At 46.9% G+C, this 16,244-nt stretch overlaps 1 protein-coding gene across 1 annotated transcript; it reads left to right on the top strand.

The window, feature by feature from the left end:
* Positions 1–4,815: 4,815 nt before the first annotated feature.
* Positions 4,816–13,984, top strand: TMEM225B (transmembrane protein 225B). Its single transcript, XM_043972059.1, has 4 exons — positions 4,816–4,984; positions 10,238–10,384; positions 13,145–13,279; positions 13,758–13,984. Exons 1-4 carry the CDS (start codon positions 4,816–4,818, stop codon positions 13,982–13,984), a joined length of 678 nt encoding a protein of 225 aa, XP_043827994.1.
* The last annotated feature ends 2,260 nt before the right edge of the window (positions 13,985–16,244 follow it).

Below are 16,244 nucleotides of genomic sequence, written 5' to 3' on the forward strand. Positions count from 1 at the left end.
AGATCTGGGTTCGAAGACTGCCTCTGATACCTACAACCTCTGAACATCAGTGGTTGCCCCTCCCTGGGCTTCAGCTTTCTCATCTATAAAAGGAGGGAGCAGGGTTGGGTGCCCTGAGATACATTGCCGCTCTGCATCCATGGGTCCAGAATCCCTCCCCTCCCATGAAGCCACTCAGGCACCACAAGGCTGTTCCTCATCCTCACAGTCGCTAGCATTCCCTCCCTCTCACAAGCACATCATATTGCACATGTAAAACCCATTATCTGATTGCTTAACCACCTCAAGGAGGTGAAAGGGGAGGGGAGGGGAAGGAGGGATAGAATTTGAAATTCAAGACTTTAAATAAAACTGTTTATTATTTTTTTGTTTTGTTTTGCAGGGCAATGGGGGTTAAGTGACTTGCCCAGGGTCACACAGCTAGTAAGTGTCAAGTGTCTGAGGCTGGCTTTGAACTCAGGTCCTCCTGACTCCAGGGCCAGTGCTCTATCCACTGCGCCACCTAGCTGCCCCCACATCCATATTTTTTAAGAAGTGGGATGATTTCAGAAAGGCCTGGAAAGACATATGAACTGATGCATTGTAAAGTGAGCAGAACCAGAAAAATGTTGTGCACAGTGACAGCAATATTGTTCAGTGATGAACTGTGACTGACTTAGCTATTCTCAGCAATACAATGATCCAAGACAATTGCAGAGGATGAAGCATATTATCTACCTCCAGAGAAAGAACCAATGTTGATTGAACACAGAATGAAGCATGCTATTTTTCACTTTATTTCTTCAAATGTTTTTCTTTTATTGGAGTTTTCTTACATAAAATGACTAATATGTAAATGTTTTACATAATTGCACATGCATAACCTATATCTTATTGCTTACCACCTCAGGGAGGGAGGGAAGGAGAGATAGAATTTGGAATTCAAAACTCTAAATAAAAATGTTTATTGAAAAATTTTAAAATCCATATTTACAGATGAAGAAATTGAGGCAGAGCAGTTACGGGTAGGGAATTATGGGTAGGGAAACCCGCCTCAATCACTGCAAATTGGTGCCTGCAATGAAATGTTGCTTAGAACAGAGTGAGAGGTTAAGTGATGTGTCCAGGGTCACACAGCCAGCATATATCACAGGCAAACTCAGACAGGAGATAACCATAGCTCTAGAGCTGCAAGTGACCTCTGAGGCCACCATGTCCAACCCTCTCATTTTACAGATGAGGAAATTGAGGCCCAAGCCACTTAAGTGACCTTTCTAAGGTTATAATGGGCCCTAAGCATCAGAGGCTGGATTTGAACCTGGATCTGCTGGATTTTTCCACTCTGAAGCCAGTTCTGTCACACTGCCTGCCCCACTTCTTGCTCAGACGAGAAAAGGGATGTATCCGGTTGATACAATTCCAACCGGAAAGGGACCTTAGGAATATAGAATTCAAATTGGAAGGGGCCTCAGAAAGCATCCAGGCCGCCCATTCTCATTTTATCAATGCTGAAATTAAGACCCAGTCAGTTAAGACTTATTAAGCACCTACTGTATACAAGGCACTGTGCCAGGCACCAAGAAAAGAGGAATTGGCTGAAATCACTAGAGGAAATCAGACACAGGGGGCATTAGTGTGTCTGGATCCAGGCATTCAGGGGAAAGGGGAGATGCCTTGGAGAAGGTCCTGGGTTCAAATCTTGTCTCTGAAATTCACTCTCTTGATGACCATGTGCTCCTCCTATTTGCCAAACTCCAGTGGTTCCTCACAACTTCCAGGATCAACTAAAAAATTCTCTCCTTTCTGGCTGCTCAAAGCCCTTCCTGAGCTGCCCCCACTCCCCCAACCCACAGATACCTGCTTCTGATCCTCTGTGATCCAGTGACCTGGGCCTTCTGGCTGTTTACTCACACAGAACTTTCCATCTCCAGACTCTGGCCATTTTCCCTGGCTGCCCCCTATGCCTGGAGCCCTCCCCCTCCTCATCTCAACCTCTTGGCTTCTCAGCCTCCTTTACATCCCAGCTGAAATCCCACCTTCTCCAAGAAGCCTTTCCTGATTCTCCATGCCCCTCCCCTGAGAGTGTCCTCAATGTATTCTATAATCTTATTTGTACATACTGAGAAAGACAATTCTCTGAGAACTGACTGATTCTCACCTACTCCCCATTCCCAGGCCAATGAATTGCCTGGGGCCGACCAATCTTTGTCAATTCCAGACTCTTGATTGACTTATGGATCATCTGAGGCAGCCTCATTTGTTCTTTTACCTCCTATAAACCCTGTTCTCAGGCCCCATCTTTGGGTATTCCTAGTGTTCTTGCTTTGTGATACACTGAGTTATAGCTCCTCTGCCCTTATTAAAGACCTTATTTCTCCTATATTGATTGTTTAATTAATTTTCAGGTTGTGTCAAGATAATGGAATGTGGTAGATAAGGGGATTTAGTAGATACTTTGAGCTCACCTGGAGATTAATCTAAACTGATTGAATTAAGTGAGAGTGATTGACTGTTGATTAGCCTACTTCAAGTTAACTAGATTGTAAGGACATCTGGCTAGCCCTTAAGAAGATATTGTTCTCAGAAGCTAAAAACTTTGAACTTAACTTGAGACCACCCTCAAGTCCAGTGAACCAATGGATTTGAATGACGCTAGCCAATCAGCTTGAAGAACCTCCCATTTCTGGGAGGAGGACATGAAGGAGGAAGGGGACACTGGCTGAGGACTTACTTCCTCTTGGGTTTGAGACATCAGCTTGCTGACAGGACTTCAAGTGGGTGATTAGGAAGGCTAGGATTTCCATGCTATAAGGAATCAGATCTCAATCTTTCTCTCTCTTTGCTATCTTATATCTTTTAATAAACCCTTAAAAGCCTAAACTCTTGGTGAACTTATCAGTAATTTTAGCCAGTTTCCCCCCAAAACTGGGGGGACAGATTAGAACCCACATTTAGAATTTTTAAATACACAAGGTTAACAATACTCATGTGTGTGTTGTCTCCCCCACTGGACTCTGAGCCCCTCAAAATTGGGGTCTACTTTTCCCTTTCTATGCATCCCCAGCCCTTAGCACAGTGCCTGGCACATAGTAGGCATTTAACAAATGCTTGTTGACTTGGGCAACAAGCAAATCAGGCAAATCCTTTTCCCTGGGCCTCAGTTTCCTTATCTGTCATACCAGAGGGTTGACCTGAATGGTCTCCAAGGTCCCATTCTAGACATAGGCTCCCATGAGCCTATCAGCCCTGAGATTGATAAGGAGCCTCCAGAGGGTCTGAGGAAGGTCCTGCCAACCAATCAGGGACAACCCAGACAACCACAACAATCATCCCTGTAACCGCCTACTGTGCCACTACTGAGAGCCTACAGAGGGGAAAAAGAGCTTCCGACCCACCCCTCTCGGTGGTGGGGACCCCAGGGCAGGAGATAGAGCCATCTCCAGGTGAGGAGGGAGAGTTCCTGGGGAGGGAGCCAACGCCCCATAGCTGGTGGGCTTGGAACGGAGGCCAAGCGAGCACTTGAGGACACGTGGAGAAATTCTGAATCAGGTCTAGGTGGGACTAGATGCCTCTGAGGTTGTTTTCATTCTGGAGGGTCTGTGAGTCTCAGACTATCCCTCAGCCTTGGAATCTGGCCTCTCCTCAGCTTTGCTCATCGGAAGTATTCTTCCTCAAGGCTCAGTTCAGGTGCCACTTCTTCCCCGAAGCCTTCCTTGATTCCTCCCACCCTTGACCCTTGGCCAAAAGTGTTTTCTCCCTTCCTGGATTTTCACAGAGTATTTTGTCTAGACCTCTCCTTTGAGAGCATTGTTGTCCTAGCATTGTTGAGTTCCAGTCCTACTTTAGGGACCTTTAGCAAACCCCTTAACCTCTCTGGGCTTCATTTTCCTCATCTGGAAAATGGGAGAGTTAGAGTAGGGGATTCTTCTAGCTCTAAATCTCAGATTCTTTGTCACCTACTTCCCCCACCATAGAACTTACCCCTAGATCATCTTAATTTGTGCAGACATGTCATGTCCCCTCCACTAATTGATGAGCTCTTTGGGGGCCAACACCAGGAAGGGGGTTGGGGTGGGAGTGCTTGACATACAAGGTGCTTCTCTTTGTATCTCTAGCATTGAGTTCAGGGCCTTGTAATTTAATTCAATTCAGCAAACTTTTATTAAGCTCCAACTGTGTTGCAAGGCTCTAGCTCAGTGTAAAGGGATACAAAGACAGAAAGGAAATAGTCCCTCTTCAGCTTGTACACAGTACACTTAATAAATGTTTATTGCATTGGGGAAAAGGGAGGGGAATGGACCAAGGTTCCATGACAGTTAGAATTAACTGTAAGAGATGAGCCTGGGGATGATGTTATCCCAAGAGGCCCTCAGGGGAACAAGGCATAGTCACAGTTGATGAGGGCCCAAGGTCCCTCCCGTGTTAAGAGAGAAGTCCTTGGGAACAGGAGCAGTTTCAAAGCCTCTGGGGAAGGAGAGTAGGGGTTTCCTGTTCAGTTCTCCAGGGACTTCACTGACTCCAGGCAGACAGACCATCCAGATGGGCATCATGTGGGCTGGTCCCAAGTTGGGGAAGGTGACGAGGCGAGCTGTGCTCAGAGTCTGAGGCTGTTTTGAGGGGGCAGTGTCGGACGACTCACTGGGGTGAAGAAGCCAAACGAGTTCAGTGCTAGAGGCCCTGGTGTTCTGTATCTGAGAGAAAATGGAGATTATGCCCCATATGACAGAGGATAAACCCAGCTTGAAGACGTCCTCATGGTCCGGGTCCCTTTCTCCCACTTACCCCACCCAAATCCACTATTATATTACCAGGAGGAATCTGTTGAGTCTGAGGCTCATGGCAGTCATCCTCACCACCCTGAGCTGGGTCATCATGCTTGTGATCTGCATTCACCCCAGGTGGGTCACCCTAAAACATTCCCGAAGGGAACCATGGAACAACATAACCTTGAGCTTTGCTCTCTGGGACAACTGTTTCCAGTGCTTGGTTCCCAATAAACTGTCAGGTAAGCCAAATGGAGAAGGTTTGAGTGAGTCACTTCCCCCAAGCTGGGGCTCAGGGTCCTCCCAGAATGAGGGGCTTGAGTCAGGTTAAGATGTTGAGGTCCAGAAGGAAAGCTAGGAAGTGGAAAAGCTTGGATACAGGGTGCTCAGGGAGGACTAGCGCCTCTGGAGTGAGGACTGCCAAGCCCTTTGAAGGGCTGCTCATTCTTCTTTGGTGTCTAACCAATCACCCAACTCTCACCTGTGGCTCCAAGCTGTAGCATGCACAGTGGCCACATCCCAGTAAACCATTTCAGTAGAGAGACTAAACCATGTTTAAGGGAACCAAGGGGTCTCAAATCCTTCGATGAGTCAGGGCAGGGGGAGGGGTGTCTACCCCAAGCATGTGAAGACTTCCCCTGGTGGAATGGGTGGATGAGAAGGATTTGTTCCAATGACCATGAAGGTGGCTGAAGCAGGCTCTGTGGAGCACTTAGAGCTTGGTCAGACATCGAAGATGCCACGGTCCAAGGTCATCCACTGAATCCTGGGCTATCACCAGTCGTCTTGACTTTGTCTTGCCACTGGACTTTGATGACTCTGGAAGAGATAGTGAGGCTGATGACTTCCCAACTCCGCCTCACTTCAATCCAATTTACACTCAAGTCAAAAGACATCACATCATTTTACCATTTTGACCAAACTCAAAGTCCTGTGGCAAAAGCCAAGTGATGAGGCAGCAGATGCAGATACACTGGAAGCTGTAGTCACACCCCTGCACACAGGCAGCTCAAGTCATAGGGTCATCTCACTGGAAGCAGCAACTGAGAGATTCAGCAGTCCCCTGGCTGTCTAAGCAGCCTTTTATGGACTGCACTGATCACCTCTTGGTGTGAGGAAGGGGCTAGAAAAGGTGCCTTAGAAACTCTGCTTACCCAATCCTGGCCTGATTAACCTGGAAGGCAGGAAATACCACCCTGCAGGGTTGAAACACACACAAAAAAAATATGTACAAAAACTTCTGCAAAGATTCCACTCACCATCAGGACATGGAATGTGTGCACACTTATGGACAACACAAAATCCAGCAGACCAACAGCTCTTGGGAGAGAACTCAGCAGGTGTCACATCCATGTAGCAGCCCTGAGTGAAACAAGGCTGGTGAATGAGGGCCAGCTGACTGAAGTTGAAGCCGGAAACACATTTTTCCAGAGTGACCACAGTGAAAGCAAGCGTTGTGAAGCTGCCCTGGATTTCCCAATCAAAACTAATCTAGGGGCAACTAGGGGGTGCAGTGGATAGAGCACCGGCCCTGGAGTCAGGAGGACCTGAGTTCAAATCTGGCCTCAGACACTTGACACTTACTAGCTGTGTGATCTTGGGCAAGTCACTTGACCCTCATTGCCCAAACAAAACAAAAAAAAAAACCCTAATCTAGTCAACAAGCTTGTTTGCCTTCCAAAAGGAGTGAATGACAGGCTCCTGACAATGCAATTGCCACTTGCAGGGAAGTACCATTCTACCATCATCAGTGACCATTCTCCCATAATGACAAACCCTGATGAGGTCAAAGAAAAAATTTATAAAGACCTGGAGACCTTTTTTTATCAATGGGTCAAAAGAGAACAAGTTTGTAATTCTGGGTGACTTTAATATAATAGGAGGCACAGACTATCAGACATGCCATGGAGTCTTTGGGAGTAATGGAGTTAGAAACATCAACAGTCACTACTGAAGACTTGTGCATCTCATGACTTTCTCATCACCAGCACTGTCTTCCATTTACTTAAACATAATAAAACTTTGTGAATGCACCCTTACAGCAAACATTGGCATTTAATAGATTATGTCGTTGTAAGGAGAAGAGCCAGACAGGACGAGAGTGATGAAGGCAATGTGTGGCACAGAGTGCTGGACCAATCGCAGACTTATTCTCTCCAAGCTAAATAATTTCATTCAACAAGTGTAGACCCCAAGGCAATGACTACCAGAATACTTAATATCATGAGATTAGAGAGCTGAGCTTTTCCAAGATGAAACAGTTCATTGCTAATTTGGAGGAAAAGCTGAGCCAACACACAGTTGGCAACAGTGGAGGAAAAAAGGAATGGGTAGCTTTCAGAGATTTGGTGTACAGTACTTCATTTAGTCATCTGGGTCAGAACACTCACAAACATCAAGACTGGATGGATGAAAATGATTGGGAAATTCAGAAGCTGCTAAATGAAAAAATGAGAACTCCACAGGGTTTGCTAGCAGTTTGCCAGTATCCATCTCAGGAGGCAGCACTTTACTCCATCAAAATTAAGTTCAATGTATAACCTATACCTGATTATTTACTCCCACTGGGAGGGGGGAGGGGAGAGGGAAGGGAGGGAAGAAGGGATAGAATTTGGAACTCAAACTTTTAAATAAAAATGTTTATTATCAAAAAAGTAAAGTGCAAGCAAAGTTTAGAAAGATGCAGGATTCTTGGATGAGTTAGAAAGCAGATGAAATTCAATTTTATGCTGATAGCAACCATCCAAAGTGCTTTTATGATACCCTGAAGGCTATTTATGGACCAAAGATCTATGGTGCATCTCAAGCCATGTTGATTAGTGATAAATGACATGATCCTGAAGAGATGGGCTGAACACTTCCATAGTGTTCTCAACAGGCCATCATCAATCATTGCTGAAGCCATTGACCTTCTACCCCAGATTGAAGTCAATCCCTCTCTAGCTGAACTTCCAACTAACGAAGAGGTTTTGAATGCCATTAGGCTCCTCTTTCGTGGCAAAATGCCTGGTGCTGCTTGTATTCCAGCAAAGATCTACAAGGCAGGAATCCATCACTCATACAAAAGCTGACTGAAATTTTCCAAGTTATATGTCAAGAGGAGGTTATCTCCCAGGAGTTCAAAGACATCTCCATTGTCCATCTCTATAAAGGAAAAGGAAATAGATTGTCCTGTGACAATCAGAAGTGGGGTGGGGTGGTCTTTTAATCATTGTTGGCAAGATTCTTGCCAGAGTCCTCCTTAATAGGATCCTTGATCTGGAAAATGGTCATCTACCCAAAAGCCAGTGCGGCTTCAGAAAGAGCCGTGAAACAGTCAATTTTGTGTTTGCTCCTTACAAATTCCAGGAGAAATGCCAGGAGCAGAAGAGAGGTCTGTACACAACATTAATTGATCTGACCAAGGCCTTTGACACTGTCAACTTGTGAAAAATTATAGCAAAATTTGGTCACCTAGAGAAGGTCATCAGTATTGTACATCAGTTTCATGATGGTATGTTTGCCCAGGTTTTGGATAATGGACTTTCCTAGTCACCAATGGAGTGAATGGCTTTTGGGTAGATGACAATAATTTACCATCAGTGTGATAGCTAACCTTGATGCTCTTTTCGTCCTCATTGAAGGTGTCTGACAACATCACAGAAAACATCATAAAAAGTATGAAAGCAGGGGCAGCTAGGTGACACAGTGGATAGAGCACCGGCCCTGGAGTCAGGAGGACCTGAGTTCAAATCCGGCCTCAGACACTTAACACTTACTAGCTGTGTGACCCTGGGCAAGTCACTTAACCCCAATTGCATGACTTCTTCTTTTTTTTTGCTGGGCAATGGTAAATTATTTAACTTGAAAAGGCTACAAGCTAAGACTAAAGTGGAGGGAGAGTTAGTGCATGCTTTTTTTGTTCACAGATGATTGTGTACTCAATGCAACCTCTGAGGTTGAGATGCAACAAATCATGGATCAATTCACTGCTGCCTGTGCTAATTTTGGCCTAATGATTTCCATCAAGAAAACAGGGGTTCTCCACTATCCAGCACCTCAGCATCAATACGTGAAACCATTGGTTATAGCAAATGGAGAAATTTTGGATGCTGTGAATAAGTTCACTTCCCTTGGCAGTATACTTCTGAGGCATGTACACGTAGATGGTGAGGTTGACACACGCATTGCCAGATATAGCTCAGTAGTTGGGAGGCTCAGAAGGAAAGTGTGGGACAGAAGAGGCGTTAGGCTGCCTACCAAACTGAAGGTCTACAGAGCCATTGTGTTGATCTCATTGTATGCCTGTGAAACCTGGACAGCCTACCAGCTCCATGCCAGGAAACTGGATTGCTTCCATTTGAATTGTCTTAGGAAGATTCCGATGATCACCTGGCAGGATAAGGTACCAGACATTGGGGTTTTTTCTCAAGTTAAATTGCCGAGCATTCAGACTCTACTACAGAGAGTGCAGCTTCAAAGTACTGGCCACATTGTTTGAATGCCAAATGTACGTTTGCCTAAAAGACTATTTTAAGGCAACTGCTCACTTGGAGGTCAGAAGAAGCAATACAAGGACACTCTCAAGGTCTCTCTAAAGAACTTTGGAATCAATTGTGAAGCATGGGAGACTGGCACAGGATGGTCTAGTGTGGCATGGCCTCATCAAAGAAGGCACTATGAGCAAAGCAGGATTGCAATAGCTCAAAAGAAACTGAGATGCACAAATCTAGACATGTCCTTTCCAAATGTGCCCCACCTGTGGTGGAGCCTTCTGAGCTCGTATTGGTCTCATCAGCCACAGTCAGACACACTGTAACTTGACTGTAACATAGTGATGTTATTTGGGTCTATAACCCAGAAGAGCTGCATCTAAAACCCAGGGGCCCTGATTCCTCCTGATCTTTCCCCTCCTGGGTCAGTTGCCCATCCCTATCAATTCTACCTCAAAGCATGTCTTGTACACCATGCCTGCCCCACTCCTTGCTCCCTACATTGACACACCCTGTGCAAGCCCACATCCTGTCCTGCCTGACCATTGCAATGACTGCTGGGGGGGGGGGTGGAAGGTCTGCCCACCCCAAGTTTCTCCCCTCCTCAGGTCCATTCTACACTCAGTTCTCAAAGTGATCTTCCCAGAGGATGACTATATCATCCCCCTCTATGCCATCTCTGATGGCTGGCACTTTCACTGACTGTCCCCCATGCCTGTCACTCTCTCGCTATGCCCTCCTTCCAGCTTCCCGGACTTCCTTCCAGTCTCAGCTAAAATCTGACCTTTTGCCAGAAGCCTTTACTGTTCCTCTTTAATGCTCATGCCTTCCCTCTGAGGTTACCCCCCCCCCGTTTGTCCTGTCCCCAACTCGTTTGTACACAGTTGTTTCCTTGTTCTTTCCCCCATTAGACTGCGGGCAGGGGTTGACTGTCTTTTGTCTTTGTCTTCTCGGTGCTCAGCACATAGTAGGTGCTTCCTCAGTGCTGGGTGGCCTCTGGGACTGCTTCTGTTTCTCTTACAGTTTACCTCTTCATCTCTCGAGGGATCATGTTCCTGAACCTGGTCTTCACCTCCCTCCTAATTCTCTCCATGTTGTGCTCCTTTCGAAGAATATTCAGTCGTATCTCCAAGCTGGACTTCATCTTCTCTATGGCAAACTACGTCTCAGGTTTTGGATGGTGGGAGGCAGGGGCTGGAGCAGGGAGGCAGCAAGGAGGGCCGAGCATCACGGATGTAGTAGATGCTGGATGTGGAAGGCAGGCTTGGATTCCACCGCAAATATGTGTTAGCTGTGTGACCCTGGGCAAATCACTTAACCTCTGCTTGCTTCAGTTTTGTCATCTGTAAAATGGGAAGAATGATAATAGTACCTACCTCCCAGAGTCGTTGTGAACATCAGATGGGATAATAATTGTCCAATTCTTAGCACAGTGTCTGGTACATGAGCTAATAATGATGATGACAAAGGTGAAGAGAAGGAGAGAAAGCATTTACTGTGTTCGGGGACTGTGCTAAACAGTGAGGATAAAAATACAGGCACCGAAGACATTGTCTACCCTCAAAAAGCTTATGCTCCACCAGAGCGAGGAAGGCAACATGTCAAGGAGAGCTGAAAGATGAAGTTGGTCTGGAGATGACCTAGAAGGGAGGTAGAGGCTGCTTCTGGGCCAAATAAGACCAAAATTCACCTTTCATTTGGTGGAGGGTGATTTTAGGGACAGAGTTCCCATTTCTGGTGGTGAGGGGCAAGTAGTACTGGGGCTCAGAGTGGAGGCAGCCTCGTTGGGAGATGGTACTCTAGAAATATCCACTATTACAACCATTTTAATGTGTTATAATCACCTAGGCAGCAAAGTGGCACCATGGACAGAGCCCTGGACATAGAATCGGGAAGACTTGAGTTCCAGTCCAGTCTTAGACACTTCCTAGCTGTGGGACCTTGGGCAAGTCACATCCCTGTGATCTGTCTCAGTTTCCTCATCTGTACAAAAAGGAATAATAAGAGCACCTGCCTCCTAGGGTTGTTTTGAGGATAAAATGAATGGATATTTGTAAAAGCGCTTTGCAAACCATAAAGCACTAGAGAACTGCTAGATATTATTATTGTTATTATCATTCCCATTTTGCAGCTGAGTAAACTGAGGCCCAAAACAGGGAAGTGACTTGCTTTGGGTCCTACAGCCAATTGGTGGCAAAATGAGACAGCTCAGACAAAGCCAGATCACCTTAAGGCATTTGAGGCCGAGGCTGGCCGACACCCAGGCAGAAGGACTAGCTGTCTTCCTGGCACGATCTGAAAGGTGCCCAAAGCTCCCCCACACCCTCTGAGCATGCAGTAGAGTTGCTGCAGTCACTAGAAGGCCCCTGTTAAAAGGCAGGTGTGAGAGCCGGAAGAGACTGGTTTCTGAGGCTGTCGGGCCCTGGGGCCTCTGGCAGGGACAGAGAGCTCACAGACAATGTAGTGAAAAGAGAAATGGGCTGGCTGTGCCTCTTTGGGTGGCTCTCTCTCCCTCCTTTCTCTCTCCGTCTCTCTCTCTCTCTCTCTCTCTCTCTCTCTCTCTCTCTCTCTCTCTCTCTCCCCCTCCCTCCCTCCTTCCCTCCCTCTCTCCCTCCTCTCTCTCCCTCTCTCTTTCTCTTTCTCCCTCCTTTCTCTCTCCCTCTCTCTTTCTCTTTCAATCTCTCCCTCCCTCTCTCTCTCTCTCCCTCTTCTCTCTCTCTCCTTCTCTCTCTCTCCCTCTCTCTCTCCCTCCTTTCTCTCTCCCTCTCTCTTTCAATTTCTCTCTCCCTCTCTCTCTCCCCCTCCTCTCTCTCCCTCTCTCTTTCTCTCTCTCTCTCTCTCTCTCTCTCTCTCTCTCTCTCTCTCTCCCCCTCCCTCCCTCCCTCCCTCTCTCCCTCCTCTCTCTCCCTCTCTCTTTCTTTCTCTCTCCCTCCTCTCTCTCTCCCTCTCTCTCTCTCCCTCCTTTCTCTCTCCCTCCTCTCTCTCTCCCTCTCTCTCTTCTTCTCTCTCTCTCTCTCCCCCCTCTCTCTCTCTCCTTCTCTCTTTCTCTCCCTCCTCTCTCTCTCCCTCTCTCTCTCCCTCCTTTCTCTCTCCCTCTCTCTTTCTCTTTCAATCTCTCTCTCCCTCCACTCTCTCTCTCCCTCTCTGTCTCTCTGTCTCACTTTACCTATCAGTGAAATGATGTTCATAGGATTTTCCACCTGGAAGGGACCCTAGAGATCTTCCAATCCAATATCCTCATTTTACAGATGAAGAAACTGAGGCCCAGAGGGGATAAAGGACTTTGCCCAGGGTCGTGCTCATTCATTGTTGTTGTTGTTGTTGTTTCCCTGGAGGTGGGGAGTGAGAAGGGGGTGGATTGCCCTAGCTCCTCCCTCCAGACTTCCCCTTCCCCCACCCTCCCCTGGGTGATTCACTTTTGTCTGGGGGCCACAGTGAAGGAGCTTGCGGGGGCGAGGGGGGGCTGTCTTATTTAGGTAACAAGTTTACTTCTTAACAGGAGCCTTCCCTGAGACACTGTCAGCCACCCTTTGGGCCAGAAGGACCTCTGGGGGCCTCCAGGCCGCTCAAGGAGTGTCTGGTGTCTCCTAAGAAGCTGCCTCTGGGGGCAGCTAGGTGGCGCAGTGGATAGAGCACCGGCCCTGGAGTCAGGAGTACCTGAGTTCAAATCCGGCCTCAGACACTTAACACTTACTAGCTGTGTGACCCTGGGCAAGTCACTTAACCCCAATTGCCTCACAAAAAAAAAAAAAAAAAAAAAAGAAGCTGCCTCTGGGGAGGGGCTTCCAGGCAGACAGCCCCTGCTTGGTCGGGCTCCAGCTGAGGGAGGGCCAGAGGAGGAGGGGATTTGGAAGCGGCCAGGCTTCCAAAGGGCAGGGCTGGTGCTCGGCTCCCCAGGAGGACTCTTGCTTTGGTTGTGTCTGGGGCTAGGATTGGCCTTGTTCCTGTGCGTCACGTTGTTCGGGCTGCAGGTGCTGGAAATCTTCAGCGAGGAAGGGCGGATGTTCCACCTGCAGTGGCCCTTTTACATGTCAGCCTTTGGGATCTCCAGCTTCATCATGGCTGGTGAGGGTCAGATCTGGGGGAACCAGGGCTAGGCCTGGGGCCTTCAGGGCAGCTGGGATCCGGGAGCCAGACCCCAGGGAGGACCCTCAGGACAATCCTGCACCACTGCCCACATCCCAATGGGACCTTCCTGGGCAATGTTTCCTGACTGTTAGATTCATAGAGGGTAAGAGCTGAGAGGGGTCTTAACACATAAAGCATGGAGCTTCAGAGCCAGAAGGGGCCTTCAAACAGACAACATTAGGGCCGAGAGGGCCCTTAGAACCTAGAACAACCTAGACATCTGAGCTAGAAGAGGCCTTAGAACCTAGAACCTAGACTGACCCGGGAGAGGCCTTAGAACACAAAGCCCAGAGCATCAGAGTTGGAAGGACCCTCTGGGGAAGCCATCTTGCCCCAGGGGTCTCAGGTCTTCATCAGCTTTCTGCTCTTCCCTGGCCTGCCATCCCAGTCCGGTGTCACCTCTTCCTTCTCACAGGAACCATCTGTCTCAACACTCAGAAATATTCCTGGAACATATCCTACCTCTCTCCTAACATGCTGCTCAATGGAGTCGATAAGTCAAAGAAACATAAGGTATATGGAAACCTGTGGCAGCAAAAGTCCTCTTCCACCATCCCTCGGGAGATGACCGGCTCTTCCATAGCCGTCACCCAGGAGACATCCATCACTGCCATTCTCCACTCAGAAGTCTTGGCCAAATGACCCTCCACCCCTTTTCCAAGGGCACCTCCAGAGCTGGCCCGTGGCCTTCTCTTCTTCTCCACCCCCAGGCTGCCTTCTCTCTAGCAGGGAGGGGGCCTTGCATGGGCCTGAGGCACTGGGCCCCCTCCCTGCTTAGCTTCCCCTGCTGCTTTGCCCAGCCCTGCCCTCTATACTGCTCTCTTTCTCCTTCCCTTGCGTTAGAGTTGCCTCTGTCCTCTCAGGCAAGTTCCCTGAGAGCAAGGTCACATTTATCTTTATTTCTCCAACACCAAGCATCTCACCTTGCATACAGTAGGCACTTAATAAACATTTGTGGAATAAATGAACCATGACTGACATTTTCTTTTTTTCCTTCTTTTCCAGTTAGAGTAAAATAATATTTCATTTAGATGTTAGAGTAAGGAAACCAAGAGAGAATTCCTTGGATTTCTTCTCATGGGGAAAAAGCATGGCACAGAGGTATGGCTCTGAGATACCTATCTCCTTTTTTCCTTCTTTAAAATAAGCAATAGTATCTATTTTAGTTTTCACCATCCATTTTTGTAAGATTTTGAGTTCCAAATTTTTCTCCCTCTCCCCTCCCCAAGATGGCAAGCAATCTGATATAGGTTATACATGTTATAGATATTTTCACATTAGTCATGTTGTGAAAGAAGAATCAGAACAGAAAGGAAAAACCACAAGAAAGAAAAAGACAACAAAATGAAAATAGTATGCCTCAATCCACATTTAGACTCCATAGTTGTTTTTCGGGCTGGGGAGAGCATTTTCCATCATGAGTCTTGGAATTCTCTTTGATCATTGTATTGCTGAGAAGAGCTAAGTCTATCATAGATGATAATCATGCAACATTGCTATTCCTGTGTACAATGTTCTCCTTGTGAGATTTAAAATTGGATATTAGATCATAAATCTCCCCTACTTAACCTTTCCCTTAATTTATCTCCCAAACTAGTAAATGGAAGCAGGTTTTGGTTTTCTAGATAGACCTTTTTATTTATAGTTATGATAGTCACAAGGTGATGTTGGTTAGAAGGATAGGAAAGTAGAAACACAATACAAATCGTCTTAAGTCTAAGCTTAGTCTATATTCCTTATAACAACTCACCAAACCGACAAGGCCACCAACCGACAAGGCCACCAACCGACAAGGCCTCCTTTGGAGAGAGAGAGTCCGTGCCGCGCCGTCAGGAGTCCCGCCAAGCAGGCAAAAAGGCCTCTCTCTTTTTCTCCACCCCGGAAGTCAAAAAAAAACCCGGCAGGCAGTCTGACATGCGCAGCAGGCGCACTGTACCTGGCAGGCAGTCTGACATGCGCAGCAGGCGGACTGTACCCGGCAGGCAGTCTGACATGCGCAGCAGGCGGACTGTTCATCTCCTCCCCAAAAGGGTGGTCCTTGAAAAACTGGCGTCTTTCAGTTATCCTAACCGACTGTTAAAAACTTTCATATTTTACCACATCCTGGTTGCTCACTTCACTTTGCATCAATTCATGTAAGCCCTTCCAGGTTTTTCTGAAATCTGCAGGTTCATCAATACAGCACAATAGTATTCCATGACATTCATCTACCACAACTTGTTGAGTGATTCCCCAATTGAGGACATCCCTTCATTTTCCAATTCTTTGGCACCACAAAGAGAGCTGCTAGAAATATTTTTGTACATGTAGGTTCTTTTCCCTTTTCTATGATCAATTTGGGATACAGATTTAGTAGTGGTATTGCTGGGTCAAAGGGCATGCACGGTTTTATCATGGCTAACATTTTCATAGCCATCTCTAGACATGATCTTGTTTGTTCCTTGCTGGTAGCCCTGAGTTAAAACTTTATTACCATTTTACATATGCAGAAGTGTCCTCAGACATACTCTTTTCACTTGTTGTTTTTTTGTTTCTTCTTTCTCGCGGTTTTTCCTTTTGGTTCTGAATCCCATAGATGAGTGAGGGAGTGAATGAAGTAATGAGTGAGTCAATGAATGAATGGCTCCAGTAGGAGTCCAGAGAGATCGATGTCTTTCTCAGGATGAGAGTCAGAAGAAAAGCTCAGGATATCCTAGGGAAGGGCAGGTGGAGCCCAGAGTGAGAATCAGCTTCTCCCTGTTAATTCTTGTGCTGCTGATGACAATTACTAAATTTGCCTGTGGGGAGCTTTGGGGATCCTGGCTAAAATATAAATTTATTGTTGTACAAGATTCTATATGTTTTGCTTTTTTTCTGTCAAGGGAGGGTCAGTTATGGCCTAGTGAGACTCACAGCCCTGACT

Source organism: Dromiciops gliroides, chromosome 6, assembly GCF_019393635.1.
Source record: "Dromiciops gliroides isolate mDroGli1 chromosome 6, mDroGli1.pri, whole genome shotgun sequence".
Lineage (NCBI taxonomy): Eukaryota > Metazoa > Chordata > Mammalia > Microbiotheria > Microbiotheriidae > Dromiciops > Dromiciops gliroides.